The sequence below is a fragment of the Pseudoliparis swirei genome, chromosome 6 (assembly GCF_029220125.1).
Source record: "Pseudoliparis swirei isolate HS2019 ecotype Mariana Trench chromosome 6, NWPU_hadal_v1, whole genome shotgun sequence".
Classification (NCBI taxonomy): Eukaryota; Metazoa; Chordata; class Actinopteri; order Perciformes; family Liparidae; genus Pseudoliparis; species Pseudoliparis swirei.
This window is the reverse complement of record NC_079393.1, coordinates 19,891,466-19,919,111: the sequence shown is the minus strand read 5'-3', so window position 1 is coordinate 19,919,111 and position 27,646 is coordinate 19,891,466. Positions and strand designations below refer to the sequence as shown.

The following is a 27,646-nucleotide window of genomic DNA, read 5'->3' as shown; positions in this document are numbered from 1 at the left end:
GAGACTCCGTGTGCGCGCGTGAGAAACACGGTCATCATTTATATGAGCCAACTGTGAATTCGGGGAACGCTTTCACGTGCAAAAAACTGCAAAACAAAAAGACTACAGGCCACTCCTGAACTCAGTTAGCAAGCTTTTGTAATTGTGCTAATTAACCCCATACCCCTCTAATGGCGACATAAATAACTTGACCAATAAATGGGCCTAGACCTGTGAAGTACTTGTAACGTATATTAAGTCAGAGTATGTCCGTGTTAAACATGTGCCTGCTCGCCCGGCAGGAGCCACCAACCGTCGTTCCCGTATTGCTAACTTTTACTGAACGCACCACATCACCAGCTATGACTCATGCAGGTAGCCGTTAATAATCTAACGTTCGTCTTTTCCCCAATGAATCTCCCAGATAGCACTTCCGAGAGAAACATTAACTCTTCCCGTACCTTTGACTTGACTCTCGTAATCCGCGATGATTTCTTTATCCTTTTTGAACCTCGACGTGGACATTTTCTGACTTCTTCTGTCCGAAAGCTTGTTGGGAAACTTCTTGAGGAAAAAAACTGTCCACCCGCGGGGTCCTACAGCAGCGGTCGCATCCCACTCAGGACGAGGGGGAAATGACACTTTGAAAAAGGACTTCTCTCTGCAACAAGGTGGAAGAAGAACGAGAGTTGTTCGCTGCTCCTCTTCCCTCGGGATGAACGGTGGATATAAAGCGGGGCCAATGCGCAACGCTGCTCCGACCAGTGAATCCTCTCAAGTAACAGAGCAGTCGGTGCGGCGCAACAGCGCTGCCGCTACCACAGAAGAAGAAGAAGAAAAAGGACAGAAAAAAACACACACACAAGTTTCAGGGTCTCCGTGGCGGGTTTCACAGCTCTCTGGAAAGTAGTGACAACAACCCATCTGGGGGTCTTTCGACTCGGTCTCAGTCGTGCGGGTGTGCGCTTGTTGGTAAAGGTTTCCAGTTTGGGACCCGCACACACGCACACACTTCCCCCCCTTGCTCGCTCTCCCTCGACGGCTTCTCCCCTCCAACTCACAGCAGGCTCGGAGGCAGACAGGCAGGCCGACTGCAGCAGCTGGAGTCAAGTCGCGAGAGGAAGGGAGGGCGGGATCTGCACGCGCATATAGCTCGTGGACACCAGTGGACTGACACCCCTGCCCTCAAATCTTTTTTTAATTTTTTATTACCTCAGTTGGAACCGAATAAAACAATGTTTTATGTTACGATTCTACTTAGTATTGCTTGCAATGAACACCAACATGTTTTTCCCCAGATTTATTTCTTAACAAATACCCAAGCTTAAATGTGGCATTCCAACTTAATTATCTTGACAGTGAGCATTTGCTTTTGCACTTTATTAATCCAAGGAAAAAATACAAACACAGGATCTTTTTTTTTTTTACAATAAACGGATATCCAGAAACATAGAGGGGCCCGCAGCAGCAGAGGGCCTACGTATGCATCAAGTCAATATGTACTCAGGGGCCTCGTATTTCCTAGGTACACCCATGCACTCATACAAAAGTAAGGCAATATGTTAGACATGTATTTTATTGTTAAGAAGTTATTCATCATATGTTCCAAAACGACAGTAATAAACACATCGTCTTAGTATAAGTTTGACACACTTTGAAGACAGAACCATGCTTTTGCTCATTCATTTTTGCCAAACTTTAAAAAGCTTGTATCATCATCTGAGATCATTGTAGCCACTAGACATGACCTGGACCACAGCGCCATCTGCAGTGCCTGAGAAATAAATGCACAGGGACGAGCACATCCACTCATTTCTCTTCAGGACAACACTTAAATGTATTGTCTTGCACTGTAAACAAATAAATAATAAGAAATCCATGCAGCACACCACTAAAATAAAAAAGAACAAAGAATTTTTTGCGTTTTGATCAGAAAATGTTCACATGCCAGGGCAACAACATTCATTTTAAAGTTGTTTACCCAAAAAAAGCTAAGCACCATTTTAAACTGAGGCCTAAAAACACAAACCATTTCATTTTACAATAATAAAAAAATCACAATGTTAAGTGCGTACAAACAGATATAAAACACGGTTGAAATAATATAAGATATTCAAAATGCAAAGGCAGGATAAATTAGTATTTCTAAACACCTGGACCTTCCACTGTTGTAAACATGAAGATGATAAACATGATCCATGTCCCTAATGTCACGGGGCCCTTTAATGACTAGTAATGGCAGCTTTACAATACACACAAATGGTTTCATAATAACCCGCACAGGAATATTACACTGAACATCATCAGGCTCACAACATCAGTAGTGTGTCACATTTATCCAAGAACCACAAAATAAATTAAACCGATATTGAACATCTACCCCTGTATATCTTTGAAATGTTTGTTTATTAAACACCACGGTCAGCCGCCTTTGAAGAAAGTCTCCTCGATGACCTCAGTGAACCTCTCCTTCATCTGTTGACAGAAGCTGGCGTACCACTTCAGCAGCCTCCTCCTCCTGTCCACCCTCTGCTCCTGACTCATTGCTCTCTCTCTCTCCAAGATGGCCGGCAGTTCTTTCCAGTCACTGATGAAGATGAAGGGTGCACCTGCAGCCTTGAGCAGACGTAGTGGGGAGCTGGACCCGGCCGCACAAGTCCCAGGAGTGAGTACATCCTCCACCACGGGCACGGAGCCATAGGAGCAGGCCTCGTAGATGCGGTAGCACTCTGTGTTGATGCCGACTGGGCAGAGAGTGAGCTCGCTCTGAGCCAGAGCGGTCTGATAGCGTCTCAGACTGTCTGCTGTCTCCAGGGGGAGCCACCTGAGGCAAGGAATACATGTCATTAATATGCTAAATACATTGCAGCGCTGTTCAAAACAGAGGATTTATATTGTACGCTCTTTATTTGATCGTCTCAGTTAATGTGAGAACCCCAATGACTGTAAACAAAATCAGTTCAAAAGATACAAAACAAAGGTCTCAGTGACAAGTTAATAGATAAGCATATAGTAATTTGAAGAAAATAGAAACACCTCCATATCAGTCTTAAACATTACTTGACTTACTTCTCCCTGGCAGTGGTGAGGCATTCCTTATCCAGACCAGATTGTTTCAGCACCTGCATAAGAGTTTCTCTGGAGGAATTTTTGTAAACAGTTCCGAGGAAATTACACAGGTATGGCCTGTTGGAGGTAATCAGTTGGGTAGTGGGACTGATCATAGGAAACTGCCTGTATCTGCACAGATAAACCAAAACAGAGCAATGTGTTAGACAAAGCTATTCGTTTAAAAATACAACCCGCCGTTTAATGTACTGATATTGAGCTCTAATGCTGTACACACACACACACACACACACATACATGTACACAAACACACTGGTAAGAAATGACATACGTGGCGACACCAAGAGGCCACTGGAAGACATCCTTGTCGTTGACCCAGGGGCTGTCGTACACTAGAAACAGCAAGTCCACAAATCCACCATTTCTCTTTAGGTATGGGGCAATGAAGTCGTTGTTGCAGTGCTCATTTCCCAGCAGGACCACAGCCACATGTGACACTGTGTGGGACTGTACGAGAGCTTGGACATGCTCCAGCCACCGTGTGGAGTAAGAGACCTTCTGCTGCTCGCGGCCATTCAGAACCAGAACCAGGCTGTTCATATCCACAGGGACATGACCCTGGACCACAGCTGGACCTGTGTAGAAACTAAAGATGGAGAGGCAGGATAGTTGTGTCTTGAATGTCTTTTATATGATGTGGTGTGTTTCACAGAGACCCAAAAGCAGACTACAGGCTTGGGTTTGGCAGTTTTAAAGTATCCCATGTTTGACTTGTTACCTGAAATCAATCTTTCCTGACTTCAGTTCTCCCTCTCGCCATTGTGCGATCTTGTCTGTAGGGTTGAGGGGTCCCTCTAAAATATGTTCCCAAAGGTAAATCCCTGAGGAGAAGAGAAGAGGTCAATACCATTTATTTAGAGTTAGAATGTGCAGTCCCATTATGTTGCAACAGTGGCTTCCACCACTAAGCATAAATATATTTTATGTAGTTTCTATCTGTTTCTTTGTCTGTAAACTCCTGGTATTATCAGGTGTATATACTGTAGATACTGTCACATCAACCATCAGAGTTGTATCTCGTTCTCTAATGCAATAATTGTGTCTCAAGTAAGGAAGAATTATGGGTTAAGGGATTTTTTTTTAAACCATTCAAAATGTGTTTGAGAAATAGTTCAATTTAATTTCATTTAAAGTAATCTACAATAATGTGATTAATCTACTACTCCTTATATACTTAACTTTTGATTCTTGACATTAAGCCACTTAAAATATAATACATATTTTGCTTATTGACCGTGTTCACTTTTTTTAAAGCTAATTTCATCAATCGCATGTAAAATACAATTTCCCCTTTCTAAACATGATTCATCTGGATCACGAAGTATCTTCATGCCTACTGCAATTACACTCCAACTGTAGTAAAATGATAACATCCAGATTCTCAGTTATATCATTGATTAATTAAATAAATATAATTGGAAAGGTAATACTTTTCAATAATGTACACTATTTTTGAACTGGTCCACATCCATACCACATACAAAATAATACAATATTGGTTGTTGTCAGCATATAAGATCTTTGATGATCTGTGAAACATTGGCCATGCTGCAGAGGCGACTTACATAAGACCAAAGCTGTCAGAGGGCGCCAGAAGTTTAGTTAGACATAATGCAATGTTTAATTGCTACTCTAGCTTTGTATTTATTTCAAAGGCCTCTGAAATGATGTTCAGTTATAGTCTGTATTCCTTTATATGGAAAACTCAGACAGTACATGTTCTTATGTTGTATTGCCTAGTTCCTGTATGCCTTCCACCTTATCTTCAGGGAGGTATAACATTTTGTTCCACAGTCAAACTGAATAAATGACCACTTTTTTTTTTTAATTAACAAAACCAGAGGCCAATGAAAATCATTGATCAAAAGATTTGCAGATGTAATCCTAATTCAATATAAAGGAAAACCATTTTTTTTAAATGATCTGTAATTGGAATGATGAAAATGGCACTGTGATGTCACACGATTGTCATTTCACGCCCGAATCCCAACCTTCTTCTCTGCAGGCTGCGACAGATCGTTGATATAATAGCATGACTCACCTATGGCAGCTTTACCCCAGATTTGTACCCTGTATCGTTTTGGTTTGTTCTTGTTAATTTCACCCAGGTGCTGTTTGAAGGCATCCCTCTTTTTGCTCAGAGCAGAGTTGTAGTCCACCTGTTCATCTTCCCACGGATTCCAATCGCGAGCTAAAAATGGAGCAGCGCCGCCATCTCTGACACCACCTACAAACACGACACACAGTTCACATTCAGCTTACAGACACACATGTCCTTCATATTAGTTATATAATAATAATAATAACATTCAATTTTATATAGCGCTTCTCTAAATACCCGAAGTCGCTTACAGAGTCCAGTAGTCATACACACACAGTCATCCCGGTGGTGGTAAGCTACATCAGTAGCCACAGCTGCCCTGGGGCAGACTGACGGAAGCGTGGCTGCCAATCAGCGCCTCCGACCACCACCAACATTCATTCACATGCATACGAACCGGGGTGAGGCTGCGGTGCATGTCTTTATGATGCTGGGGGAAACCGGAGTACCCGGAGGAAACCCACGCAGGCACGAGGAGAACATGCAAACTCCACACAGAAAGGACCTGGAACGACCGGGGGCCTTCTTGCTGTGAGGCGACAGTGCTAACCACTGAGCCACCGTGCTGCCCATATAAAACAACACACGACGTTTGAACTGTCGATTTGTCGAAATTCTAGGCAGTTAATTTGCAACCGGGACCATATAACGGTTATGCTAAGTGAAATTACCCGAGAGTGCCCCCGTTTCTTTCTTCACCACCCTGTGAACACGGGAGATGACTTTGGTGCTGAAGAAGACATTGTATGCAGCATAAAGTGAAAAAGCCACATATGCAAAAATAATTAGGAGGAATAGCTTCCTTTTTGGTATTTTCATTTTTATTAGATTGTATTCTCTCAGGTTACCATTGTGTAGCTGCTCTCCATATTTTGTGAGAGGACCCATGTTTACATCACGAGGACCCCTGGTACAGCTAGCATAGTAAAATGCCTGTCCAGAAAAAGCCGTTATTTTAAATGATTGTATGATTTCAACCAAGTTGGTTCAAACTGTTGCCACATATCCGCACTTAATACCTAACAAGTAATTATGCTCTCAATTAATACACGTACTAAACATATATTTACTCGATATATGAGAAATAAACTTAAGGGGCACTTCGGTGAGCCTGTACGCAATACGGAACGTTGGGAGGGCGGAGGGAGTTTCTGGTGAAGCAGATCACGGAGGTGCACGTCAGATTTCCCCTCGCAAGGTCGCGTCGTGTCCGCAGCTTGGGTGTGGAGGTCCCTTATTATGGGCAAAGATGATGTCCGTGTCCGCTCGTGCCGGGGCTCTTTCCCCGTACTTGCAGGCGACAAAACAGACAGTTAAAAGCCTCCGGTCCCTTGCTGCCAAGGGCTTGGTGTCTTCTGCTGGTAAGGCCGAACGATGGCGAAGTTTATAGTGGTGTGACGATGAAACTTTATATAACTTCATACTTATTAATTAACACGTTCATTTTAACAATGTGTACATTTGATGTGTTTTTACTTGATTCCCGTTTGTGTCTCCAAACTAACGCTAGTCTGCTCTGAAACCTGAGACCTAAAAGTCTTAGGCACATATATAGACTAAAGAGATGTAAAAAGCTCAAAAACACTAACGCCACTTTCCACCACTTACGGTGATGACATCGATATTGTTGTGTGACCCTGCAGGTATTTGTGTTTTGCTTTCACAGGCCTACATGTGAAAGGTCTTCTTGGGTTAACTATAAATATGACGTGTATTACTGGTTATTGTGCAGAAGAACAACACTTCTTCCAGAGATAGTCGTTATAATTATTCAGTTTGGGTTGTATTACCTCCAATCGAACCATGTGTCTATTAGTCGGTTACGTGATCGACAGAAAAAAGAAGAAAACATATACACGGCTCCCAGATCATCAAATGTGAATATGTGCTGGTTTTCAGAGATGGCAACCTGAATATCTGCAGGTTGGACTGTTTCTCGGATAAAAACAAGCTATCCTTCGTATCAGCTATATGACAGTATCGGTGATTTAGGTCTAGACCTGATCAGATCTGAGGTGTTGTATTCTAAGTGGGGACCATAACAAAAGAGGTCACTCTGGTTTCCGTAATCTATAATAATGAATGCTTAGGGATACTATATATTAATCAGTATAAATGTAATCCCAAATGTAAAAAGTAAAAAGTCGTTCTCCTACCTTGTCACTGGGGCGACCACTGTGGTCGGTGTGTCTGCAGCCAAGACGGTGGTCACCCAATTTGTCTCCTCGATGAGCGCCTCAGCAGATGTCCTGGCCTTATCCCAGATTGAGATCAAGCTCGGAGACATCCCCGAAGGCAAAAACATGACCTTCAAGTGGAGAGGAAAGCCCCTGTTTGTCCGTCACCGCACGGAGAAGGAAATTGCAACAGAGGCAGGCGTGAATATCGCGGAGCTTCGTGACCTTCAGCATGACAAGGATAGAGTGATTAACCCCAGCTGAGTCATCGTCCTCGTTGTGTGCCCATCGCCAACGCCGGAGACTACGGAGGATACTACTGTCCGTGCCATGGCTCCCACTATGATGCTTCAGGAAGAATAAGAAAGGGACCTGCTCCTCTGAACCTGGAGGTTCCCTTTTATGAGTTCCCTGACGAGGGCACAGTCGTAGTGGGATGAACACTGGAGCCCTGTCTCAGTTCCTTTATGTAATATGTACTTTCTCAGTGTGAGAGTTGAGTGACATACCATGTGTGTATTTACTATTAAAGATATCTTTCCAACTCGATGATTGAGTGTCTTTTCCATCCTAAAACAAAAGTGTAGTTTTTCTTCAATTGTTCTGCATAGTTTTTGGTTGATTCACTGACATTTTATATTGGCATTTGTCTTTTATCTCTGGATTTATTTCATTATGCACTACTTTTCATACCTGCAAACATGTCACCTTTCGGCGAAATTCGCCTTTTTTAAATCAAAATAAGTCATCCACGTGAATCGTGTAGATCTGACGAGTTTGTGTCTTTTTTTAAATTAATCTTATCTTTGAATTATTCATACATAAACTCTTTAATTCATTATTATTACGTATTTGTCAATTGTTTTATTCACGCCGTCGCTGGGCGTCAACACGGCGGCTGGCTTGGTCACGTGACGCAAGGACGTGACTCTTCACTCAACCTTTCAACCTGCTCAATTTTATATTTAAGTTTTTTTTTTATATCTTGAGAGCGCCAGGCGGCCAGATGACATTGAGTCTGCGCAGTTCGTCTTCCAAGCAAACAAACACAAATTGAAGCAGAAAAATAAAAGAAAAAGATAAAAACTGCTTATTTTTTTGGACGAGATCCAGATATAAATGGGGTTCAGAGTGGACCAAACAAATCATAAAATTAAATCTCCTGGCAGATGATGTAATTCTGTATCTAACGGACCCGGTTAATTATCTCACTAAAGTGCAGACGCTGCTAAACACCTATAGTGCTATTTCAGGATACATGGTCAATTTGGAAAAAAGTGAAATTATTCCAACAAACAACCCCATTTAAGTGGCTCCAGAATATTAAATATCTAGGAATAACTATAGCTAATAGTCTTAATGTCTACACACTTAATTACCTCCCATTGCTGAGTAGAATTGAGGAAGATCTAAACAGATGGAGGAATCTGCCCATTACTCTAATTGGTCAAATAAACTGTGTGAACATGAATATTCTCCCGAGGTTGCAGTATCTTTTTCAGTCCTTACCACTTCCATTACCTGAAACATTTTTTTTTTACGATCAACAAACACATTAGACAGTTTTTATGGAACTGTAAAGTCCCACGGGTGTCATTGGAAAAACTAACATGGGACTATATAGTCTGGAGGTTTTCGACTGCCCAATTCCCAAAAATATTATTTAGCGGCCCAGATGTGATATATTTGGTGATGCTGCCCCCTCTTGGATACAAATTGGACTTCATCCTCTGAAAGAAGGAACTCTCAGTGATTATATTTATAAATGGAAATCCAAAACCAAATCCAACAGCACAGATAATCCTATTTTGAAACATTTTATTAAAATATGGTACGAAGTAAAAAAAAATCTTGGGCTGAATTTGAGACTGTCACCAAAAACACCTTTAAGACGAAATGAACTTGTACCCATGACTCTAGATAATAAGATTCTGGAGACTTGGCATGACGGGGGAAGTCAGCACCTGGAAGATTGTTTTGATAAGGGATGTCTCATGTCTTTTGAAGAACTAAAGAGAAAGTATGAAGTATGGAAAAATAGCTTCATGAGGGAAATGTGTACAACGGCTGGTGCAACGACGTAACGGTGATTCTACAGCACTGTTCGCCGGACCTGGAATCTTTTATCATTCACTGCAAACCCTTCTACTCCCCACGTGAGTTCGCTTCATTCATCCTGGCCGGAGTTTACATGCCGCCGCAGGGAAACGTGCACGAGGCACAGCAGACCCTCGCTGAACAGATACGGTGTGTGGAGCGGACCTTCCCGGACTCTTTAGTTATTGTACTCGGGGATTTTAACAAAGGAAACCTCAGCCACGAACTCCCTAAATATAGACAGTTAATTAAATGCCGTACCAGAGAGAAGAGCATTCTGGACCACTGCTACACAACAATCAGCAGGGCCTATCACGCCGTCCCTCGAGCTGCACTGGGAAACTCTGACCACGTCATGGTTCATCTGATTCCCTCATACAGGCAGAGACTAAAGCTCTGCAAACCTGTGGTGAGGAAGTTCAAGAAGTGGACCAGTGAGGCTCTGGAGGATCTACGGGCGTGCTTGGACTGTACTGACTGGGATGTCTTCAGGACTGCTACCAACAGCCTGGATGAGTACACAGAGGCTGTAACTTCCTACATCAGCTTCTGTGAGGACAGCTGTATTCCATCCAGCTCCAGGGTGAGTTATAACAACGACAAACCCTGGTTCACAGCGGAGCTCAGGAAGCTAAGACTGCAGAAGGACCAGGCATTCAGGAGTGGGGACAAGGACCTGTACACAGAGTCAAAATACAGGTTTAGCAAGGCGGTGAGAGATGCTAAGCGACTGTACTCTGAGAAACTGCAACAGCAGCTCTCAGCAAACGACTCTGCTTCTGTCTGGAGAGGGCTCAGGCAGATCACCAACTACAAGCCCAAATCACCCCACTCCATGAACAATGTGCTTCTGGCAGACGAGCTAAATGAGTTCTACTGCCGCTTTGAAAGACAATGGAGCAGTCCTGAGACAATCCCCCACAGCCCCATCAACAAGCCACAGACCATCAGCCCACCCCCCCCAGCCCATCAGGGGCTCACACCTCTGGAGCACCCTCCATCAACTCAGCGACGACCCTCGTCATCCTGGAGAGAGACGTCAACAGGCTGTTCAAAAGCAGAACCCCGCAGCAGCGGGCCCGGACTCCGTCTCCCCTCCACCCTGAAGCACTGTGCTGACCAGCTGTCTCCGTGTTCACCGACATCTTCAACACCTCCCTGGAGACATGCCACGTTCCAGCCTGCTTCAAGGCCTCCACCATCATCCCGTCCCCAAAACCCAAGATCACAGGACTCAATGACTACAGGCCCGTCGCCTGACCTCTGTGGTCATGAAGTCCTTTGAACGCTTGGTCCTGTCACACCTCAAGACCATCACCGACCCACTCCTGGACCCCTGCAGTTCGCCTACAGAGCCAACAGGTCTGTAGACGATGCAGTCAACATGGCCCTTCACTACATCCTCCAGCATCTGGACTCCCCAGGAACCTACGCCAGGATCCTGTTTGTGGACTTCAGCTCTGCTTTCAATACAATCATCCCGTCCCTGCTGCAGGACAAGCTCTCCCAGCTGCACGTGCCCGACTCCACCTGCAGGTGGATCACAGACTTCCTGACCGACAGGAAGCAGCACGTGAGGCTGGGGAAACACGTCTCAGGCTCCCGGACCACCAGCACAGGTTCCCCCAAGGCTGTGTTCTCTCCCTCTGCTGTTCTCCTGTACACCAACAGCTGCACGTCCAGTCACCAGTCCGTCAAGCTCCTAATGTTCACGGATGACACCACCCTCATTGGGCTCATCTCTGGTGGGGACGAGACCGCCTACAGGTGGGAGACTGACCACCTGGTGACCTGGTGCAGCCAGAACAACCTGGAGCTCAACGCTCTGAAGACAGTGGAGATGGTTGTGGATTTCAGGAGGAATGCAGCCCCACCCGCCCCTCTCATCCTGTGTGACTCCCCCGTCGACGCTGTGGAGTCTTTCCGCTTCCTGGGCTCCATCATCACCCAGGACCTCAAGTGGGAGCTGAACATCGGCTCCATCTCCAAGAAGGCCCAGCAGAGGATGTTCTTCCTGAGGCAGCTGAGGAAATTCAACCTGCCAGGGAGAATGATGGTACAATTCTACACGGCCATCGTTGAGTCCATCATCTGCTCCTCCATCACCGTCTGGCACCCTGCAGCCACAGCCAAAGACAAGTGCAGGCTGCAGAGCATCATCCGCTCGGCCGAGAGGGTTATCGGCTGCAATCTGCCTTCCTCCAGGTCCTGTTCACTTCCAGGTCACTGAAGCGGGCCAGAAAGATTGTCGCTGACCCTCCCACCCTGGACACTCCTGTTCGAGTCCCTCCTCGGGAGGAGGCTGCGTCCATCATGACAAAGACCACCCGCCACACCAAAGTTTTTCCGTCGGCAGTCGGGCTCATCAATGGAACCCGGACTGACTGACTGTCACCCCCAGGACTACCACCTCTTCTTCCACCTTCCTCTCTCCTCCTTCTTCCCGCTCCTTCCTCTTCCTCCTCCTCCCTCTTCCTCCCACTCCTCCTCCCTCCTCCTTCTTCTTCCCTCCTCCACACACGTCACTTTAACATGCACTTTAACTTGAGGCCTCCTCCACACACATGCCACTTTATTTGCATGCACTTTAACTTAAACACACGCCACGCGTAACATACACTTTTAACTAAAACACACCACTTGAAGCACACACCCAAACACTTTCACATTACTTGTTGTCTTTCTGTCGTGTTGATTGTTGTTTGTTTGTCATGTCCAAATGTTGCACCTTCCACCAAAAAAAATTCCTCGTTTGTGTAAACATTCCTGGCAATAAAACTGTTTCTTTTCTTTTTTCTGATTTATTTCTAAAATGTACTCCATGTTGTTAATTGAGGGCCAAAAACCAGGATTACACAGGTCCAGGATGAGATGGGAATCAGACTTGAATATAGCAATTGATGAACAACTCTGGTCAGATTGATGTCAAAACAGTTTTTTCAACAACGGTTAATGCCCGATACAGACTTATGCATTATAATGTTCTTCATCAACTGTACCTCACTCCGCAGAAGCTACATAAATCCAAACCTGAATTGTCAGAAATGTGTTTCAGGTGGAGAGGTTGGCTCCTTCCTATACTGTAACTGGCTTTGCGCAAAGGTGAGGTCTGAGAACATTTGAGGGCAGGAAATGCTCAAATCAGGAGAATAACTAAATTAACAAATCCACAACTGCAACAGGCTATAAATTGTTTAGTTTCACCAAAAAGTACAAAAAAAGCCCATATTGGCCGAATTAATTTAAAATGTTTATAGGTCCATATCTCCTAAATACAATGAGCTATCAACAAGCTGATAATGTATGATAAAATAACTCCAATAATAATTCACAAAAAATGTGGTATGAATCGGACCCAGGTTGTAAAAGGAGCTCGCAAGAATGTTTTTTCCACAAAATTCTAAATGGCGGAAAACCTAAGTAGACAGACTGTAAGGGTCTGAGAGGCTTTTTTGTAAAGCAGGTGGAGATGAACATATGAGTCAAATTGAAAGTCAATAGGACATTCAGGTTGAGGGGTGTCACCTGAGTGATTCACCTGTCAATACACTGGGGAGGAGCTTAGAGAAGGGGCGGTTAGGTTTGATCAGGCCCAACCCCTTTGCTGCTGCACCAATCCTGATGTATTGTGTTGGATCTGTGTGATAAAGTCCAAACCAGATCCTGATGAAGAAACTGCTGAGATTCCTTGTGGAAAACACATCACTCATTAAATGGTTGAATCCTTGGATCCTTCTGTTTGATGTGAGCACCAGCTATAAACTCTGTGGTCCGGTCAACCATATTCTCCCTAATCTGACTATAATAGTCCAATTTGAGTTCAGATTGTAATGTATTTTTTCCAGTAGATTTCGGTTTTCCGGGTGGTGAGGCCTCAAGGTTTCCTAAAGTCGAGCTGAACAAGAGGCCTGAGGAGCAGAATGATTAGGATAAGAGGGCAGTGACTGGAATGTGTCGGCCTGTTAAACAACGGGAAGGAGCTGTAAATCGAGATCAAGAACTTGTTGGTTTGTGACTCCAAAGAATGTGTAGATTGCTTCTCCTAAGGACCCTTTTTTACTTTTAATGAGTTTGTCAGATAAGATGATAATGTTATAATCGCACTGACAGAGCGTGAAGTAATAAGATAAAGAACTATTAATTATCAGGATTTAATCCTTGTGAATAAAGTCTGCTGGGTAAAACTCAATGAACCAATGAAATACACAAATCTTTATGTTTCTATCGATGAAATAATTTAAATACAATATACAGTGCACGCTAAAACCATCGTCTTTAACTTAAATAACCATCAAAGTATTTCAAACAGTATAGTTGTTGCTCATTCAGTGCATCATCTTTTCTATTTGAGTAATGTAATCAGTGTAGTTAACCTACGATTAACAGTGCCATTATTTAATGAATAATTCCTTCATTTTACGAGTGTACTCCTTGTAGTTAATGAATCCAGTTATACAGCTGTTTTCACAATATTCATATCACCCAGTATAACCTGTAACCAGGACTGGCGTCTGTGCAAATTTGCAATATGATATTTCACATTGGATAAAGTCTCGAGCGTCATAAAAACAGGTCACAATCTTTTCAAAGACTTTGTCCTTCTCGGCATGTGCGAGGGTTATCACGTTTTTTCCAGATATACTAATCCACGTAGTGCACGTCCGCCTGGAGCTCCTTGGTGATGTACCCGAGAAGGGACGCTGTAAGCTGCTGCTTCAGGGTGTCGTTACCCATCACCAGAGCAGTTAGCTGAGCCAAATCTGTCCAGTGGATGTCTCCCAGCACCGCCACGAGACCTTCATAGAGCTTCTGCTGCTGCTGAGGACTGAGCTCCATGATGATCTGAGGCAGCGGTCTGAACTGTCCACTGGTCAGCCAGCAGCCCAGGAGACCTCCGACAGCCCCGCCTACAGGGGAAGAGTGTTTCAAACTTGTAAAAGTGGACACACACAAACATATGATTGGGAGAAACCGTTGCATTGTGTTCCACTTGCCGACTGCGATACCAAGAGGTCCCCCGACTAACCCCCCAGCAAAGGCCAGACCGCCAGCTGCTGCGGCTCCCTTCCCTGAGCCTTTCACTGTGGTCTGGATTTGCTGATTGGCAGATAACTCACAACACAGCTTCATGACATCGTCAATTCGATGACCCATACTGTTGATCAGATTTTTAATTTTAGGAGACATGACATGAATTCCAAATGTTATATAATTAACCATCAATAGGCATAAGGTTAAGAAATCAGGAAAATGCTGTCAGTTAAATGTCTTAAAATGCAATATTATCTCAGCTATTCAAAAATCATCTTTGTCCAATATCACATCAGAAACTGGCACATATTGTCCTGAATTCATTAAATGCTGTGGCATTGTAAAGTCTTTTTTTCTAACGCGATCATCAACATATACCGGTGTGATAACTCTGCATCAGAAAGCATCATCAGCCAAATGTTGACGTTTCAAAGTGTCGCATCTGTATCCCCAGTCAACTAAATAACAGCCGGACTGTAATAACCACCGGAAACAGGAATAACGTACCTTGCTGTGACATGAAATCCTCATCAATATGCGCGAGGCTTATTTTAAGAACTCCGTTATTATATCAACTATGCTCACTGGACAGCTGACTCCTCCTGATCTCTGAGTTTGCGTGACTATGACCGCAATGCCTGATGGGAACAACACTCACGATGCATTCAGGGACACACGATTAATGCCGGATTCCCTGCTTTTGGGGGGTGAAGGTTATCAGTCGGCGCTGTCAATCATCCAAAAGGTTAGTTTGAACCTTTTTAAATCACGTGACAGTGAGTCACTGAAAATGCCCATCGCATTCTAACAGATTGTAAAAGCGTAATAATTTAGGAGACTACAAAGTGTTTGATGTTTGCCCCTTTTAGATTATCAAAACCTTAAATTGCTAATGAGTTTTAAACTTGTCAAATATCTTGGATTAAGGTGAATGTGGGGGAAATTACGAATCCCTTAAATTCACCTTGATTAATGAATAATTTGTTCCTCTAGCAAATATCAGAGGTAAAAAATAACCAATGTATTCGATTATTTTTTATGGGACACATATTAGCATGGCATCGTTTGCTTTCGCTACTGAACCTGGGACAAGTGATATTTCCGACAGCAAGTAAAGGCAACAGAAACAGCCAATGAGCGTCCAAAAGAAGGGGGCTGGACCCATGGTGGTTTATATTTATTTTATGAAACCAAACTTGATTACCAAAAACGGACCTGTCGGAGTTAATTCATCTCTATAGATAGCTATGTGGGATATTATCGGGATGTGTGCGTCTAAATATAATGTGTAACTACGATGTCCCTGCAGCTACAGACGGATTCACCTGGCGAGGAAACCCACAGCTATTTTTCTAAATAGAGAACTTGCTGACATTGTTTTCACCGTGTTATTGTTACTGTGTGTTGGCCACTGCAGCAGGATTTCAGCTCGCTATGTATGGCGACTGTTTACATTTGTGCAGCAATCCACATTTACCCAGAGCACACCGGGAGACACAGAGGAGCCGCTGGGTCAAGTCGCTTCATATGGCTGAGAAACGGAAATCTCAACGTTTTGTCTTCAAAATAAAAGTATAAATGGGGACTGAAGGAGTAGAGAAAACGTTGTTCTTTACTGCATCTCTTTTCTTTGAATGTTTCCACTTGATGCTACTTTATAGTTATACCATACACTACATTTCAGATGGAATTGTTGTACAACTGTTTTTCCCCACAACAATGTGGTAATCTTATAAAACAATTCAATTCAGTTTATTTCGTATTGCCCAATATCACAAATTACTAATTTTCCTCAAACGGCTTTACAATCTGTACACATACAACATCCCTGTCCCAAGACCTCACATTGAATCAGAAAAAACTCCCAAGAAATAGAAAAAAACCTTTCACAGGGAAAAAGGGAAGAAACCTTCAGGAGAGCAACAGAGGAGGGCCCCTCTCCAGGATGGACAGATGCATAGATGTCATGTGTACAGAATGAATCATTACAGAGTTACATAAACACATTACATGAATATGACAGATTGTATGAATAGTTCGTAACACAGCGTATTGTAATAGAGTACTCTACCAACAAGTTTATTAATTAATGTCGATCAGCTCCACCTTGACAAACTAGACAATTGAAATGCGGCTTACAATGTAAAGGAATCAGAATTTAAGCATGGAATGCAACAACATGCAGGATAATGCAATAATCAAATACAGCAATACCACTGACCAGTCTGTATGATGGGTAGTTTTAATTATTTATTTATTGTTTACTTTTTACTGACAAAACTAACATTTACTCGCCTTGGAGCTCAACCGCCCATTTAGGCCTCTGGATCTCCATGCTTTTACTCGCTTAAAACATTGAATTCAGAAATTTTACTGAAGTGACGTAGTGGAGTAATGTTTGAGTGTGGCATTTTACCAATGAAATGAAAGGTTTATTATTGTTTATCCAAAGTGTTTTCGTACAACCCTGTGTGTGCTTTTTATTTGATTAAACTAAAAAGATCATGGGCTCTTTTATTTTGAATACCATCACCGGAAGTTCCGTGGCTGCTACTTGTGTCTTGACAGTCGACCGAGGTACATGTCGCAGCGAGTGTGTCGAGGAATATTTTCTTAATCTTTGGATATTAAAACCGTGGATATTTCTGGAAATCATGCAAACATCTTGAAATGAGAGTGTGAAATGCTATCACTTCCGAGAGTGAGGATTACTACCACTGCCCCGTTGATGAATACGAGCAGAACGGGTCTCAGGAAGAGCTGCGGCTGCATTCATAAACACTTCTTTAGGACTCACACAAACCCCTGAGCTTTGTTTTGGAGTCACAAAAACAACACACATCCCTGTTTTGCTCGTGTGTTGACAATGGCTGAAAAAGGTAAAATAGAGCATCTCGGCGCAGTTGTCAGGCTCCGAGAGGAACACCAGAAGGTAATGTCACCAGTTTTGCTGCCTAACTGACGTCTAAGCTGCACGTTAGCCAACGCACAGACCTCCACGCGGTGGACCGACACGGCTCTTTGCACCACGGGTGGACCTACTAAAGTGCTTTTTTTCCACGTTATATATACACTTGCACTAATTTCACTAACCCATGTGTCACAGTAGTACGTTGTGAGTCTATTGTTGTGACTGTCCATCTTCTAGAAACTTCCCCTTTTGCAGCTGTTCGCTCTTGTTACGCAAACGCTGCCAGGAGGTGTGTTCAATGTCGCCTCCGCTACTAGTTTCATGTGAGGCTTTAATGAACTGTCGAGCAGCTAATTGCTCTCCAATGGGGCAATTAAGTAGATATCACACAGACAGACGAGCCCATTCAGACAGGAAGTCACACGTTCACAACACGATCTGAGGAGTTTCACCCTTTGATGAGGAATCTGCGTGACACTGAGAAAGTTTAGCCAGCAACAAACTTTGGGAACTTTCTGTTTCCACGTGTGTCCCGTATGTCACCAGTGAAGGGGCTGTTTGTGCCCACTGTCCTGGCCGTTTGAATCGGAAAGCTTTATTGGCCATGTATGTGTGCACATACAGGAAATTAGACTCCGGTTACACGTACGCTCTCGTCTTACATGCATGTTATTTACAAAGAGTAGGATACATGTTTAAAGACATTAGAATAGCAACATGTATGTACAATATAAAAACAACACCTGTGACTGAATTGCAGGATATTAGTGCAGAAAGAATGTAGTCCTGAGAGCAGGGTTTGTCTCCTGCTTCCTTTGTCTGGTTGTGTATTGTTGGTCTGTCTCCCTGTTGTTGATGAGTATCCCACTTGTATGTAAGTTGTTTGTTTACTCTTTATTATTTGCATTACCAGTGAAAATACTGATCAGAAATGTTTTTGTGTTTTGGGAATCTGCTCCTGGCAATAATCGCAGATGCCATTTTTATTTGTAACTCCTTCAGGCTATTTAAAACACGAGTTGCACAGATGTGATTCGGATTGACATTATCTGTCCTGAAACAGGTGGTGAAAGACTGTGAAAGTCGGATTCTGCACTGGTAAGCACCTTGTACTATTTCAACAGTTTCATAGCGAGCGTTCTTTAGGTTGTGTTGCTCCCTTTTTAATACACTATAAGAGAAAATCTCAATGTCACACGGACCAGAAAAAAGCAGCTGTTCAAAGTACAGGTTCTAATATGACATCTTGTGTCCCTTTGTGATATAGAATTTATGGTTTAACTCCTATTCTGCACATTTGGTTTTTAAAAAGGTCACAGATAAACTTTATATGGCTCTGCACTTGATTGTCTCTCAATTAAAACATTTAATTAATAACAATTTCACCTAAAAATTGAGCTTCCATCATCCACTAATTTCGTTCTGTGAAGTTTGTTTAGTGGAGACACAGTTGGTACAGCTCCATGTTAGAACTGCGTTATTCATTGTCTGATAATTAATATTATTAAACAAGCAAATTTCTGTGCAATATTAATGCTTTGCATTTAGAGTGAAGGCTCCTGTCAAAATCAACAAATTAGACACACCGAGACCAATCAGAGGCATTTGTTTCAAGTGTACCATAATTAGCCAGTTTATTCCTCATTCCCAAGCACACATTTGCAATAGCAAGAAGGAGCGTATCCAGGACACACACACAGTCGTGTTTGAGTTATTCTGTCTGATGAACTGCCGGATGGACCAAAGACAGTGTTCCACTTTTTAGGAGACAATTACAAGTTGTATTCCCTGTTAATACGCTTCATTCGGCCTCTACTGAGGTTGAAATTGAGGCGGAGAGCTCAATGTACCAACAGGCTTTTCCCCACACACACCAGCCATATGCACATGTCACAATATGACAATCACAGGACTTACTTAAAGCATTACCAATGGCTCCGTTATATTTAGGTGTTGTAGTTCCCTCTGACGATGAGCCAATATACACAATACCAGGATCCTGTCATTAATTCAGATATTTTCATTTGTGCTTTTGCTACTGTGGCGTAGCAAAAAAAGTCTTCATTAAAATAGGATAATTTGAATAATAAAGGTGGTCAGTTCTCCTACCCAAACAGATGCTTAACGGGAGAGTGAAATAGATGTCAACAAAGCACAGTGTGTGTGTGTATACACACAAAGAGACCCACACACGGGAAGAGATCTAATCAGGTAGAGTAAGTGGAAACACCTGCGTGAGTGAACCATGACTGTATGCAGGGGCTTCACTATTGTGTAACTTCATCCCGGTAATACATTATGTATTGATTGCAAAGGAGTGTGTGTAGCCATCAGTAGTCTTACAGATAGTTAATGGCACTAAAGCTGCAGTAAGATTTCAGATTAGCTCTTATTTCATGAGAAGACTGAAAGGTTTGCCGGAACGACTGCAGCAGCCCGTCCCAATGAAACCGCCTCCAAAACACCTCCGTGTTGAGCAGCTCTCTGCTTCCTATGACGAGTTTTAGTTTACAGGTAATGCTGGACTATTTCAACAAATAGAGCCAACTGAGGAAAATCTAGGAGTTAAAGACAATACAGGCTTTTAGACACGCATTGCTTTCATCTGGCTTGGACACACTTTTGTTTATCATGCAAAGGCAATTGCATAACCTCCAGATTGTTTACATTTACAAACTAGTGAAAGTAGGCAATCCCAAACCTGAATTTCAACATTGAGAGTAAGTATTACTTCTGTTGCCTTTTCATCGACATGGAAGAAGGCGTCATAGTGCAACGTTAGCTGCTTTTTGTCAATGTGTTGTCTTGATTTTCTCTCGAGCTTTACATTGTCCAGTGGCAAATGAACACAAATAAATATCAGCGACATATTGTGGCCTCTTGTGTTGACGTGCCCCTTCTCCCTGAAGGGGGAAACGGGCACTTCCTCATGACGCCACAGCTGTCGTTTGCTTCCCATTGTTCTTCTTGAACAACCCGAAATAAACCAGGCAAACCTATTTGGATAAGAATGGCTTCGTGGGAGATCTGCGGCTTCAAAGAAAGACAAAACAAACATTCATTTGAATAGTCGTTGTCCTATCATCATGATAAATACATGCTCTTGCAGGAAGAAGGTGTCGGGTGACTATGAGGCCCTCAATGACCGCCTCAAAACTCTTCCAGATCAGCTGTCTTATGACATTATGGTGAGTGCTGACTTTGTTAAAACTGCAGAGGGGAACACGCCATCGCTCGACTTGTGCATTGTGGGCTTCTAGGATGAATGCCTGTTGCAAACAGACAGTTTGTTATTTAGACTTTATTTAGAGTGTTTATTTCTGCTTTTCTCCTCCTTTCATGTCCACGTTCCGCCACCGGCTTCATTAACGGTTTCTCCTTCCTTCGGCTTTCTTTTTCATCCCTCGTGCTCTAAACAGGTGCCCTTTGGCCCGTTGGCCTTCATGCCTGGGAAGCTGGTGCACACGAACGAGGTCACGGCGTTGCTCGGCGACAACTGGTTCGCCAAGTGCTCGACCAAGCAGGCTCAGAAAATTGTCGATCACAGGATGAAATGTGAGTCTCCTCTTGAAAGGATTGCTTTGGTGCTCTCCCTCAAGCAGACGGTATTGTTTACAGTTAACGTCTCCGCTCGGCACTGCTCGTCTTCATCCAGCAGAGGGGGTCACCGCATCATTCGTCTGAAGAATCACTTGAGTGACACAACTTACCCTCAGCTGGATTTTTGGAGAACATTTTGAGATACTCGTAGAATTTGGTCTCTTTTAACTTTATGTTTATTGACCTTTAATGCGGCTTATTTAACTGCTCTGAAATCTTGGCACGTGCATTGTTATTTCTTATGGCCGCGGGGGAACTTCACTTCACATTTAGTTGTTGGGTTGCAAGCTGCAAGACACGTTTGAAGCTTTCATTGCCCTTGTGCTAATATGCTGCATTGTCAATGTTGTAAATCTAGCAGCAATGCAGATGTGTTCCTCTCCTGTGGTGAGATCTAGTCCTATACATGCAGCATTGTTGGTTTATTGAGTGCAAGCCAACAACGTATTTATTCTTCCATGAGTTATGCACGGCCGTGTTTCCCCCACTGCTCGTTCCAGGTCTGAGAATCTCATATCGAGTCAAATGGGCCCAAGTAACGATGTCTGATGTGAACATTATTAGAGTGTTTAGTGAAGCAGAAACATGCTGCCACAGCCCATCCGCAGCCCCCCCCCCTCCCCCCCCCTATCTCCTGACCCTGCCCACCCCGCTATTACAGAGCTAAGTGCTGTAATACAAACATAGCTGGCTGAAATGTGTCAGACGGCGGCTGAGTTGTCAGGTCTTCTGTGTTTGACCTTTCCTCACTTCCAGTTGATGCACTGACTGGAGGGGCTTCCGATCGCCATGGAAACAAGGGCCCTCTGCTGCTATTAGTAAAAGGGCTTAATTGTTGTCGAGATTTAATGATCCGAAGTAGTATTCAGGGCAGAAGAAATTATGAACTGTTTGTGTCATCATTTTTCAATCCCCCCCCCCCCCCCCCTGTTTATAATTTTAACTCTTTATCAGCTGGTTGCCATTGTTACATTAAATGTTTAATTTGAATCCATTAGCCTGCAGCCAGTTTGTGCACATTTGGTTTTGTCAGTCTGCTCCCAACGCTCACACTCATTCTGATAACAATGTACCTGTTTTCCTGCAGATGTGAAGAGTGAACTCGATGATCTTTCAAAGACGGCGAAAAACTTTGAAGCCAGAGTCGGGCTTGTGAAGGAATTGGAAACCATCTCATCTGTATGTTGTCTCGCCGACGAAATATTACATAAGATATAAATGGGAGCAAATGTACTGACTTTGCTTCTTCTTTAGAATAAAGGGGGCTATGTTGACATTAGAGAAGACAGCGAAAACACTGACATTGTTGTCATTAAAGGTATCTTTCTCAGCCTTTCTTCCGCCCTCATTGCTTTTTACGCATCATGAAAAGCATTATGAAAAGCTTCTACACAACCTCAGATTGACCTTCATCTTGCCTGATTCAACAGGAAATCAAAGAAAAGCTCACAAACCAAATTCTAAGCCCAAACTGGATGCCGTGTTGCATCTAAAAAAGGAGGTCGAGGAGAATGGAGGAGAGAGCGAAGATGGAGGAAGCGGGAAAGACGCCACAACTAAAGAGGAGTTGTGGGCGAGATTGGACGAACTCGAAAAACTGGAGGAGCTACAGGATGAGCAGGACCGGTAGATGAGCACACTGAGGCAGTTCTCCTTGTAGCTGTCATCATTTCACATTTTCTAACCTCGGGCCAAATGAAAATGTATCTTGGAAAATCTTTTCCCTCCAGAATATCTTATAACGTGGACATGAATGGGGAGGACACGTCGTCCTTTTCCTCAGAAGAGGAGAAGGAGGGAGATGCTGCACCTCCTGAAAATGGACTCGGTGTGAAGCCGAGCTGGACCTCCGTGCCTCACGGCAAAGCGCCACCGAGCTCAGACAGAAAAGACGACGACGAAGAAGAGGAAGGCGGCGGTTTGCCGACCATCTTTTTCTCGCACACAACTGAACCCAAGAAGGTCCGAACAATAACACTTTCAACACGATGCAGCTTGTTTTCACTCGGCAGTTTAATTCAGTCTGGGTGACGTTCATTCTGCCTTTTTGCCTCGGTCTTCTGCTTCAGGTGAGGATAAACACGGGGAAAAACACCATGTTGAAGTTCAGCGAAAGGAAAGAGCAGAAGGATCTCTCGAAGAGGAAACATAAGAACGGGCACAACAACGGGCACTCCCATCACGAACTTCACAAAATCACAACACCCACGGACCTTTACAGGTGAAAACCGCGGAATACAAACGTGTCACGATTTTAAAAAATGTGCAGTTCTGCAGCCTGTTTCATGAGGCTGCGCCCCCCTGATTGGTGAAACTGGTCTGTCGTCTCCGTCAGGTTGTTTGTTGACGTGAAGAACGGGGAACCCGTCCCCAGGAAGTCCATCCTGAAGTCCCGCAGCCGAGAGAACAGCGTGTGCAGCGACACGAGCGAGAGCAGCGCGGCGGACTTCGAGGAGCGCCGGACGACCGGACGCAGCTTCAGCCACGAGGACACCACGCCCAGCGACACCAGCGACGGCATCGCGGAGGAGGAGAGTCCCACGGCGGTGCCACTGCACCCCGCCGGCCGGTTCGGGGTACGCCACACATTGCCCGTCGAGTTGTAGCGCTCGCTTTTCCGTCAGCTTCTTTGCATAGTCTTTAATCTCAGTTACAGTGTGAAGGCAATATGCCTATATTATGAAGCGGTTTATGAAAATTGCACCTTCGAGCGTCAGATCCCTTAATGAGAACATAACAAAACTCCCACAGAAGCCTCTTTAAGTAGAAATGGGAGCTGCATGTGGTTGAACAATCATTAAATGTTGGTCACAAGAGGCAATATGAACGAGGAGGCGCAGCATGAAAACAGTCCAAACCCTTTGGTGACCCTCAACCTTCCACCATCAGTCATGTAATTCCACATTACCGCTGGTTTTCTGACGATGACTTCTCTTCCCCAGGCCTTCTCTGGCACAGTAGTCGAAAAGGACCCGATGCCTTCAGCTGTCCCCCACCTGACCATCGCTGCGCCCGCTCTGCCGACCATCCTGGAGAGGAGGCAGGAGGAGGTGGCGCCGGACGTGGCCCCGCCCCAGCAAGCCCCGAAGAAGCTGTCAAAGTTCAAAGCTGCCAGGTTGCTGCGGAAGTGACCGGTAACGAGCAAATACCTTTATTTCACATCGAGTTGTTTTTGGTTTGGTTTTTTTCAAAGCCTTTTTGTTTCTTTTCTACATGCACAAATACTCCTTTCTTTCCCGCTTCGCTCGCTTCTATCCATGCAGGATGTCATTCACGTCATTGACTTTTAAGTAAATGTACATTAGCCTGGTTGCCAGCGGTAACCTTGTGTGTAACAATGCTTTTTAACAAGCTTCAAACACTAGTAAATGTCTCTTTAGCTTATCCACTCCCGGGTATACATGGCACTTAACAATTTGTCCGTCTCTCTGCGGGGCTTGTTTATACCGATCGCTGTCATATGTTTGAACCTGTCTTCTGCTTTTCTGTTGATCAAATCTATTGCCAGTTTAGGTGAGACTCTGGGCCTCACTTAGGACCGGCTGCCTTGTTTTATTCCTTTTTCCAAGTATTGATCATTAAACGGAATCGGGTGCCCGCTAGCTATCGTTTTACCTTTTCTAGACATGCCTAATGAATGTATATATTCCTTTGTGTCGAGCTTTATGTAAAGACAAAAAAGAATATTGATGTAAAATAAAAATAAGAAAATTGCATAAGTCTTGTTCCTCTTCCTTGAAAGAAAATATCTCAACCTGTGCCTCTCTTTCATTAGTACTCTGCTTACATACCATTACGTGTTATGTAAATATGAGTTTACAAAGACAATCTCTTTCTAACACTGCATGGTAATGGTGTGTAGTAGTAACACATCGTTGCTCCACCTGGGGATTGTTTTGGTCTTTTAAACAGCGATTGCAGACACTGACTGAGCTAATATGGTCTCCCATGAGTTACTGATGCTTCTCGTGAATTTCCTGTTGTGCATAAAAATGTGAAGAGCTAAGTGAAGAGCCATATTGCAGCCAAACTTTGTCAGCGAGCAATAACATTTTGTCAAAGCTGTGTAGCAAACTGAAAGCTAAAATGCCTGCTCCAGTTGGCGAAGGTCTAATCAAAGCGCAGGCTTAATGAGAGAGAGGGAGGCTCCAGGACGAGCACTCCAACTACAAATCAGGTTTAGTATGAGGCCGGAAACAAAATGTTGCCGCTGAGGACCAGAAGAAAGTCTGATTGAAAGTCATCATTTCATGTTTTCACTCGGCGACATCCTGGATGGGAAACTAATGCATGATGGGAAATATTCAGAGAACGAAATAACATTACATCTGTATTTAAACTACTTCAGTAAAAGCACAGAAGTATTGACCGTAAAATATGGGTATATATATATATATAATGTGCCTGTGTTTCACGTTTAATATGAATCTGAAAGTTCACTAAATCTGTCAAATAAATTAATCGGAGTTCAAAAGTTGTAAAGTACTTAATTGTGTTGTTAATTACTTTGCGGTCATATTACTGGTATTTGAATGATTATAATGATGGTATTTAAATCTAACCACATGACACTAGTTAATTGTTACAAGTTGACTTGGGTGTGATACATGTATATAGTTAAAGCCCATATTCATTGTTTATGGCTGCTGAAAGTTAGTTTAGTGTGTTTTTGGAGTTTAAGAGAATCCATATGTTTCAAAGCAAGGGGAATGTGAAACTGAACTTTAAAATCACTCCGCACTGAGCCGTGTTGTTTGGTGTGATTTAGATTTTCAGCGGGGCGACTCATACACTACTTCATCTCCCCACAAGCCGCTTTAATTAAAGCTGCGGCTTGTGAGTTGAAAGGCTATCACTCCCCTTTTCGTTAAATGGTGGGAGTGCAGGTCTCTGATAAGAAGCTTTTAAACAGGTCCTGAGGTGACTGTGCCCCCTCCTCCCCTTCATCAGGATTATTTCTCCCAAATGAAAATCCAGGTAGCATGAGACAGATTAGGCAATGCTTAACATACTAGAGTTGTATTGGTGAGACACGGATCAATGGACTTATGTAGGTTAAACTGTGGAGGTATAAATTGGAACATAGCAGAACTATTACAAAGAAATCTAGCATACTCGCGATGTAATGAGCCGGAAACACACAATCTACACTTCAGGGATTACGAGGGATTTTAAGAGTTGTGTGATGAAGGATTCCAGCATATTGTTGTGCAGACAGGTGCTCGGGCCTGAGAGGAGGAGAGGACGAGTTGCACTTAGCTGCACATCAGAGCAATGGATTAAACAATATATCAGCTCCTCTGCTATTTGAAGGTGTGATACTAAAGATGGAGCCACAGAGCGTCTCGTTCCTGCATCATTTACACTCTGCAGGAGCAAGTGGTGCAAATCAAAGGGGAGGAAGAAACGCGCAGGTGACCCACGCGGCTGTGAGCTTTGGATTCTCGTCCAAAGATTCCCCTCAAAGTCAGAGTTCAACTCAAAATTTAGTCTGAAGAAAAATAAAATAAAATATTTAAAGAAATCACTTTGATTTTTGGACAAAACCTTGAAGGTAAGAAACAATAAATCTGATTTGGGTAATGTTCAACTTTTTTTCTCTTTATTTCATAATGCCAGAGAATGTTTTTAAGAGATTTCAGCAATGTGTTCACTTAGTCCCAGTAAGGAAACTCTTCTTCACTTTGTTGAAATATAATCTACAGTGAAGGTCAGCAGGATGCTAGAAATGTGATAGATGTACAAGCATCCAATTAAGCTTCCTTAATGGAGCCATTTACCAACGAAAATGCTGAATCCACGATGTTTAGCCATCCTTTCTTGCCTGACACAATGTGCCAAACACCCAGCGTCATAAAGCAAGAAGAAGCCCATGCAATACACAACACACAGGATCAGTGTACCAATCTGCATAATCTGTCTACTATAAAGAGCACGAGTCTCGCGCTCATAACGCCGTTACAGGCGAATCCATCACGCCTAGAAGTTTTCAAAGAATACAGAAGTACTACCCTTGCGCGTAATCACCTCACCAAATGTGACATGCATTATACCGCGCAATAAGTGCACGCATCTCGGATTGACGGGCTCTGCGTCCTGGAGACGGCAGAGCACATTTTACGCACGGTGCCAGTCTGTTACACTTACACACCAGCGGCCAGATGAGGGAGACATACGACTTCGGGACATGTCGAAGTATCCCGAGTAATCTTTATAAGATTTCATTACCTCTTTCTTCAACTGGAAATACTACAGAGCAAAGCCGCGCCGCTGCGTTCGTCTGGCGAGAGCGTTTTTTAAAGGGTTTGGCGTTTTTTTTTAGAGAGAAGACAGTGGTTCAAAGAGAGGAATCCGGGTCCCGGCTGTGTGTGTGAGTGTGTGTGAGTGTGTGTGTGTCCTGGGCGTTTTGTGATAAAGCGTGTGAAGCGACCAGTCCGTCAGTCAGCACTCAGTCACCCAGTTCAACATCACTCTCCGCTGAACTCCAGCTGTCCCCCCGGGTCCCCCCGCGCCTCCTCGCGCCGGCCAGGTAAGAGAAACCACCGATTGAGATGGACACATGGAGTAGCCTCATGTGCGGGAAAGTCAGTCCGTTTAAGTTTCTGACGTGTCGGATTCTGA

The 27,646-nt window shown here is 43.7% G+C and overlaps 5 protein-coding genes across 11 annotated transcripts in view; 2 read left to right on the top strand and 3 right to left on the bottom strand.

Moving 5' to 3' along the window:
* The window catches only part of srgap1a (SLIT-ROBO Rho GTPase activating protein 1a), a 78,773-nt gene extending 77,513 nt beyond the window's left edge, over window positions 1–1,260 (bottom strand). For 2 of the 4 annotated variants that reach the window (XM_056416905.1, XM_056416906.1), the window contains exon 1: window positions 441–1,260. In XM_056416905.1, coding sequence (XP_056272880.1) covers window positions 441–504 — 64 coding nt within the window. In that variant the 5' untranslated portion in view covers window positions 505–1,260. The remainder of the gene's footprint in view (window positions 1–440) is intronic. The other 2 variants (XM_056416903.1, XM_056416904.1) reach the window with 1 other exon arrangement.
* Window positions 1,261–1,539: 279 nt separating this feature from the next.
* On the bottom strand, window positions 1,540–6,159 carry rxylt1 (ribitol xylosyltransferase 1). Of its 2 annotated transcripts, none has more exons than XM_056416913.1 (6): window positions 5,881–6,159; window positions 5,150–5,335; window positions 3,827–3,929; window positions 3,380–3,694; window positions 3,049–3,219; window positions 1,540–2,803 (listed from the first exon to the last, which is right to left on the bottom strand). In XM_056416913.1, exons 1-6 carry the CDS (start codon window positions 6,095–6,097, stop codon window positions 2,401–2,403), a joined length of 1,395 nt encoding a protein of 464 aa, XP_056272888.1. In that variant the 5' UTR covers window positions 6,098–6,159; the 3' UTR covers window positions 1,540–2,400. The 2 variants fall into 2 exon arrangements, with proteins under 2 accessions (XP_056272888.1, XP_056272889.1); XM_056416914.1 differs by having other exon boundaries at window positions 3,049–3,213.
* A 199-nt stretch (window positions 6,160–6,358) lies between these two features.
* On the top strand, window positions 6,359–7,935 carry LOC130195407 (cytochrome b-c1 complex subunit Rieske, mitochondrial-like). The gene is made up of 2 exons (XM_056416918.1): window positions 6,359–6,570; window positions 7,406–7,935. The coding sequence occupies exons 1-2, from the start codon at window positions 6,459–6,461 to the stop codon at window positions 7,648–7,650; spliced, it is 357 nt and encodes a 118-aa protein (XP_056272893.1). The 5' UTR covers window positions 6,359–6,458; the 3' UTR covers window positions 7,651–7,935.
* A 5,585-nt stretch (window positions 7,936–13,520) lies between these two features.
* On the bottom strand, window positions 13,521–15,115 carry zgc:112052 (protein C19orf12 homolog). Of its 3 annotated transcripts, none has more exons than XM_056416801.1 (2): window positions 15,022–15,115; window positions 13,521–14,390 (listed from the first exon to the last, which is right to left on the bottom strand). In XM_056416801.1, exons 1-2 carry the CDS (start codon window positions 15,032–15,034, stop codon window positions 14,125–14,127), a joined length of 279 nt encoding a protein of 92 aa, XP_056272776.1. In that variant the 5' UTR covers window positions 15,035–15,115; the 3' UTR covers window positions 13,521–14,124. The 3 variants fall into 3 exon arrangements, with proteins under 3 accessions (XP_056272776.1, XP_056272774.1, XP_056272775.1); XM_056416799.1 differs by having other exon boundaries at window positions 13,521–14,638; window positions 15,022–15,111; XM_056416800.1 differs by having other exon boundaries at window positions 14,478–15,103.
* Window positions 15,116–17,092: 1,977 nt separating this feature from the next.
* Window positions 17,093–24,744, top strand: uri1 (URI1 prefoldin like chaperone). The gene is made up of 11 exons (XM_056417172.1): window positions 17,093–17,446; window positions 18,489–18,523; window positions 20,535–20,613; window positions 20,845–20,980; window positions 22,113–22,204; window positions 22,280–22,343; window positions 22,456–22,651; window positions 22,756–22,987; window positions 23,095–23,246; window positions 23,361–23,601; window positions 23,968–24,744. Exons 1-11 carry the CDS (start codon window positions 17,381–17,383, stop codon window positions 24,154–24,156), a joined length of 1,482 nt encoding a protein of 493 aa, XP_056273147.1. The 5' UTR covers window positions 17,093–17,380; the 3' UTR covers window positions 24,157–24,744.
* Window positions 24,745–27,646: the final 2,902 nt, after the last annotated feature.